At 46.6% G+C, this 6,715-nt stretch overlaps 1 protein-coding gene across 1 annotated transcript; it reads left to right on the top strand.

The window, feature by feature from the left end:
* Positions 1-4,112: 4,112 nt before the first annotated feature.
* Positions 4,113-4,480, top strand: LOC110595844 (40S ribosomal protein S13-like). Its single transcript, XM_021713697.1, has one exon. The coding sequence runs from the start codon at positions 4,142-4,144 to the stop codon at positions 4,478-4,480; it is 339 nt and encodes a 112-aa protein (XP_021569372.1). The 5' UTR covers positions 4,113-4,141.
* The last annotated feature ends 2,235 nt before the right edge of the window (positions 4,481-6,715 follow it).

Genomic DNA, 6,715 nt, shown 5'->3' with positions numbered 1-6,715 from the left:
TCTGGGCGACAGAGTGAGACTCCAACTCAAAAATAAATAAATAAATAAATAAATAAAGTAATTTGAAGCTGCTACTTTTTTTCAAAGTACAATACAAGAAGCCCCTCAGCCGGGTGCCATGGCTTACACCTGTAATCCTAGTATTTTGGGAGGCGGACATAAGAGGATTGCCTGAGTTCAGGGATTCGAGACCAGCCTGGGCAACATGGCAAGACCTCGTCTCTACAATAAATTAAAAAATTAGGTGGGTGTGTTGGTGCACGCCTGTGGTTTCAGCTACTTGGAAAGCTGAGGCCGAAGGATGACCTGAGCCCAGCAGGTAGAGGCTGTAGTGGTTGTGAGCGTGCCACTGCACGCTGGGCAACACAGTGAGACTCCGACTCAAAAATAAAATAAAATAAACAACCTCCTCAAGTCACGACTTTCACTCTCCAAATATACACCATGACATTTTGATTAAAAAAAGAACAAGGCCCAGCGTGGTGAGGGTATCTGTAGTTCTAGCTACTCAGGAGGCTGAGACAGGAGGATTAGTTGAACCCAGGTGTTCGAGACCAGCTCAAGCAACATAGTGAGACCTCATCTCTCCAAAAATAAAAATATTTGCCAGCATAGTGGTATGTGCCTGTAGTCCCAGCTATTTGGAAGGCTGAGGCAGGAGGGTTGCTGGAGCCCAGGAGTTTGAGACTGCAGTGAGCTATGATCACATCACTGCACTCCTGGGTGCCAAAGCAAGACGCTGTCTCTAAAATATATATATATATATAAATACATAAACAAACAGTTAAGTACATAAGCAAATAAATAAATTAAACAATGGTGCAAATAAGTGTCTGCCATTTAAATACTGTGCATTTTGGCTTACCCATTCTTTTCCTGAAGACTTAGCTCTTCATGGGACCCTATGTGTGCTTTTGCTGGGTGCCTTGGGGGCTGCAAGTATAGATTTAGAGGTTACAAACACATTTTGGCAAGGAGGCAAATTTGCGAATACAGAATCCATGAATGATGAGGACTGTCTCTATTTTATAACTCAATGAGGAAAGTTGGGTTTTGTTATCTGACTAATAAAAGTTTTTTTTTTAACTTTTGTTTATAGAATTTTCTGATGCTGATGCCAAGTGTTCCTGTTGGCTCTACTATGCCGGAGAGCTTCACAAGATTCTGGGCAGCAGGTGTGAAGATTTTATCCATTCCTGTTCCCACTCATCACCCTGGCTGGCCTGAGGAGGCGAATCAGGAGCTACCTTCAAGGCCGTGGAAGTTGAGTCATTTCAATCTTTTGCTGATCAGGTAGTCTCCATCTTTTCCCCTCAAATAACTTACATATCACTTGAACTGAGATAATATGGTGTTGCTTATTGGCAAATAAAGCTTTCTGACTTTCTTTTAATGGTTTAAGAAGATGTAATACAATCCCTAAAATAATTGTATATATATGTCTGTCATGAGCCTCAGGTATTGTTTAAATCTTTTTTTTTTTCCTGATTTAAAAAAAAATTTTAGCATTTTGAGAGGCAGAGGTGAGAGGATTGCCTGAACCCACGGGTTCAAGGCCAGCCTGGGGAACATGGCGAGACCTAGTCTCTATAATAAATTTAAAAATTAGCTGGGTGTGGTGGCGCACACCTGTAGTTCCAGCTGCTTGGAAGGCTGACGCGGAAGGATCCCTAAGCCCAGCAGGTCGAGGCTGCAGTGGCCATGAGTGTGCCACTGCACTCCAGCCTGGAGTATTTTTGAATCAGAGTGTTTTTGAATCAGAGACCCTGATTCAAAAATACAATAAAATGGAAGGCTAAGGCGGAAGGATCGCCGGAGCCCAGCAGGCGACGCTGTGGTGGCCGGGAGCGGCCACCGCACTCCAGTCTGAGCGACAGAGTGAGACTTCAACTCAAAAACAAAAACAAAAACAAAAATACAATAAAATAAATAGAAAAAGAGTTTATTAATGTGTCGTAGTTAAGATTTCTTTAAAAATTTTTTTTATTGTTTTATTTTATTTTGAAGATGTATTTTAAGCTGGGCTCGGTGGCTCAGCCTGTAATCCCGTGCCTTTGGGAGACTGAGGTGAATCGATTGCCTGGGCCCATGGGTTCGAGACCCGCCTGGGCAGGCGAGACCTCATCTCTACAATAAATCAAAAAAATTAGCCGGGCATGGTAGCACACGCCTGTAGTTCCAGCTCCTTGGAAGGCTGAGGCGGAAGGATCACCGGAGCCCAGCAGGTCGAGGCTGTGGTGGCCGGGAGCGGCCACTGCACTCCAGTCTGGGTGACAGAGTGAGACTCCAACTCAAAAAAAAAAAAAAAAGATGCATTTTAAAGAGGTGGGGTACATGTCAGGATTAGGTACATAAGTGGTCTATGTGCAGGTGAAGTTCAGGCCTTCCACTGGTTCTCACTTTCCTTGGTTTAGGATCCGGTACCTTAGTGAGGTTACATACCCCCTCCCTTCCTCCCTTGGCATGTCCCATTGCTGCTGTTCCCTCTCTTGCAGTATTGTGATAAATGTTCAGGACCCACTTATGAGTGGGAACATGTGGTTCTCAGCTCCTTGTTTCTATGATAGATCACTGAGTATGATGGGCTCCAAATCCATCCAAGTTGATGCAAAGTCCATAATTTTTTCTTCTTTATGGCTGCACGATACTCCATCATGTATATGTACCACATTTTCTTCATCCAGCCCACTTTCAAGGGGCAGCGGAGTTGGTTCCATGTTTTTGCTGTTGTGAATAGTGTGGCAATAAACATGCATGTGCCGGTGTCTTTTTGGTAGAATGATTTGAGTTTCTCTGGGTATATTTCCAGGAGGGGGATTGCTGGGTTGTATAAAAGGTCAATTTCTAGTTCTTTTTAAAATCATCACACTGTTTTCCATAGAGATTGAACTAGTTTGCATCCCACCAAAAGTGTAGAAGCGTCCCTTTTTCTCTGCACCCGCACCAGCTTCTGGTTTTTTTTTTTTTTTTTTTTTTTGAGTTGGAGTCTTATTCTGTCAGCCAGGATGGAGTGTAGTGGCATGCTCATGGCCACCCCAGCGTCGACCTGCTGGGCTCAGATGATCCTTCCGCCTCAGCCTTCCAAGTAACCAGAACTATAGGCGTCCACTACCATGCCCAGCAAATTTTTTTTTATTTATTGTAGAGACAAGATCTTGCCAAGTTGCCCAGGCCGGTCTCAAACCCGTGGACTCAGGCAATCCTCTCACCTCGGCCTCCCAAAGTGTTGGGATTACAGGATTGAGCCACTGCACCCTGCCGTTTTTTGATTTATTGATGGCCAGTCTTGAGATAAGTTTTTTTTTAGTTGGAATTTCACTCCATTGCCCAGGCTGGAGTGCAGAGGCACGCTCACAGCCACCGCAGTGCCAACCTGCTGGGCTTAGGCGAACCTTCCACCTCAGCCTTCCAAGTAGCTGGAACTACAGGCACAGGCTACCACGCCCAACTAATGAGAAAATGAGAAGTTTTTTTTGTATTTTGTTTTTTAATCAGAGTCTCACTCTGTCACTCAGGCTGGAGTGCAATGGCATGTTCACAACCACTGCGAGAAAAGTTTTAAGAAAATAGTGTAGGGTCTCAACATCAGAAAATTTGCTGTCCAACATGTTTTCAGGAATAGACTTGATGGCTACAAGCACTGTTCTGAAATCTCTCTCTTTCTCACTCTCTCTGCGTAATGGAAAATATGTCTCTATTCACTTCAGAAACATTTATTGAGTGTCTCCTGCATGTCAAGACATTTCCCTATGAAAACTGACAATTCCCAGAAATCAGAAACAGGCTCTTGGGTGTAACTCTTCTACAGAGTGCAAAACTTCTTCTCGTCAGGTGTAGTGGCTCACGCCTGAATCCCAGCACTTTGGGAGGCAGAAGTGAGAGGATTGTCTGAGTCAAGTTGTTTGAGACCAGCCTGGGCAAGTTGACAAGACCTAGTCTCTACAATAAATCAAAAAATTAACCAGGTGTGGTGGTATGCACCTGTGGTCCCAGCTACTTGGGAGGCTGAAGTGGAAGGATCACCTGAACCCAGCAGGTCGAGACTGCAGTGACTGTGAGCATGCCACTGAACTCCAACTTGGGCAACAGAGTGAAACTCTGACTCAAAAAACAGCTCTTTCTTCAGCCGACCGCCGCCATCATGGATCGCATGCACGCTCCCGGGAAGGGCCTGTCCCAATCGGCGCTACCCTACCGCCGCAGCGTCCCCACTTGGCTGAAGTTGACGTCTGACAACGTGAAGGAGCAGATTTACAAACTGGCCAAGAAGGGCCTGACTCCCTCACAGATCGGTGTGATCCTGAGGGACTCCCATGGTGTGGCACAAGTACGCTTTGTGACAGGCAATAAAATCTTGAGAATCCTTAAGTCGAAAGGGCTTGCTCCTGATCTTCCTGAGGATCTCTACCATTTAATTAAGAAAGCAGTTGCTGTCCGAAAGCACCTCGAGAGGAACAGAAAGGTCAGAGAGTGCATGTAACCTGGTACAAGATAGGACTGCCTATACTCACTTGTTTTAATAAAATATAATGTATTTGAAAAAAAAACCAAAAACTTCCTCTGTCAGGGTTCGAGGTAGTGAGCTGAGGGGTGCCGTAGGAAGCCATATTTTGGAGAGAGTCATTGCATAGTAGTTGTTCCTCAAGTATATTAACATCTGCAGCAGATTTTACAGATCATTATTAGAAAGTTCTATTTTATTTTACTTGGGTCTCACTCTGTCACGTAGGCTAGAGTACAGTGGCACGCTCACAGCCACTGCAGCCTCAACCTGTTGGGCTCAGGAGATCCTTCCTCCTCAACCTTCCACGTAGCTGGAACTACAGGTATGCATCACCATGTCTGGCTTATTTTTTGATTTATTGTCAGGACGAAGTCTCACCAAGTTGCCCAAGTTAGTCTCAAACCCCTGGGCTCAAGCAATCCTCTTGCCTCCACCTCCCGAAGTGCTGGGATTACAGGCGTGAGCCACCATGTCGGGCAACTACACTTATTTCTTCCTGAATCAAATTATTTCCAGCTGTGTCCGTGATGCCACCAGCAGGGGCTGACTCCCCCATGAGCGTGCGTGCCTTAGCCTTCCCTTCTGGTGGGGAGACAGACAATAACAAGCATACCTGAGCATGGCAGGAAGCAGAGCCAGGCAGGTGAGGGAGGATGGTGGTGACAGGCCGGGAGAGTTGAAGGCAACAAGGACCAGTGTCATCACGTGGCGTAGCCTTGTCTCCACTGACCACCAACCCTGCTGCTTCTCAGGGCGAGGCCCCCTCTGTGCCTCTGTGTTTGAATTCTGACCAATGGAGATACTGACGGTCCCCACCCCTGCCACAGCTACCCTGAAGAGAAATGAAATGAATCAGAGACCCCCGAGTGGTGGCTGTCATGATCCTGAGGATACTGGCTGGCAGGGCACTTTGTGTGCCCAGGACGTCTCCCTCAGATTCTGATGTTGTTCCCTGGACTGAGGAGGAGGCCATCTCACCTCTGTACACAATGCCCCACATAATCATAATAATAAAACAATAGTCCGGGCTCGGTGGCTCAGCCTGTAATCCCAGCACTTTGGGAGGCCAACGCGAGTGAATTGCCTGAGCCTGAGGGTTCGAGACCAACCTGGGCAACTTGGTGAGACCTTGTCTCTACAATAAATTTTTTAAAAAAAATTAGCCGGATGTGGTAGAATTCGCCTGTAGTTCCGGCTACTTGGAAGGCTGAGGCGGAAGGATCACCAGTACCCAGCATGTTGATGCTGGGGTGACTGTGAGCATGCCACTGCACTCCAGCCTGGGCGATGGAGTTGAGATTCCAATTTAAGAAATAATAATAATAATAATAATTTTTTAGATATTGACCAGGTGTAGTTGCTCACTCCCATAATCTCAGCACTTTAGGAGGCTGAGGCAAGTGGATTGCCTGAGCCCGCGGGTTCCAGACCAGCCTGGGCAACTTGGCAAGGCCTTGTCTCTACAATAAATGAAAACATTAGCTGGCGTGGTGGTGCATGTGTGTAGTTCAGCTACTTGGAAGATTGAGGCTGGAGGATCGCCTGAGCCCAGCAGGTCGAGTCTACGGTATCCGTGAGCCTGCCACTGCACTGCAGCCTGGGCAACAGAGTGAGATTCTGACTGAAAAAATAAAATAAAAATTTAGATATTCATTTAATTTCCATCTTTCCCACTTGACTGTCAGCTCCATGAGGGCAGACAGGGTTTCTGCCTCTTTCACTCTCTCTCCGGGTCTTACCATGTAACTGGGGTTCTAAGATAATGGGCGAATGAATGAATGAATCTAAGGAGATGTGAGTAAATGCTCCTGGTGTGGGGCAGGCGGGTGTGTGTTCACCTTCCAGACCCAGTGGGATCCTGCTCCCAGAGCAGGCCCAGGCAGGGCCTCCGTGGAGGACTTGGGGGGAGGCTGGTGTGTGCCCTTCTGTTCTCCATCTCAGTATCCCACCACCTGCCGCACCAACTGCATACAGAAGGAACTCCATAAATGTGCATTGAACGGGTGAATGAGTGAGTTTGCAGTCTACCCTGGATTCTCAGAGAATCCTCTACACTCTACTGTTTCTCAGGGAATTCCACCTGGTCCTGCCTGGTCCTCGGAGGGCTGGAGTAGGGCTATCCCACATCTGAGGTGTAGACGTCTGGGGTGTAGATGCTCGTCTTGTCTTTTTTCTTTTTTTTTTTTTGAGTTGGAGTCTCACTCTGTTGCC

The sequence above is a fragment of the Carlito syrichta genome, unplaced genomic scaffold (genome assembly GCF_000164805.1).
Source record: "Carlito syrichta isolate Samal-C Ts95f unplaced genomic scaffold, Tarsius_syrichta-2.0.1 Scaffold92627, whole genome shotgun sequence".
Taxonomy (NCBI): domain Eukaryota; kingdom Metazoa; phylum Chordata; class Mammalia; order Primates; family Tarsiidae; genus Carlito; species Carlito syrichta.
This window is presented reverse-complemented; position numbering and strand designations above follow the sequence as displayed.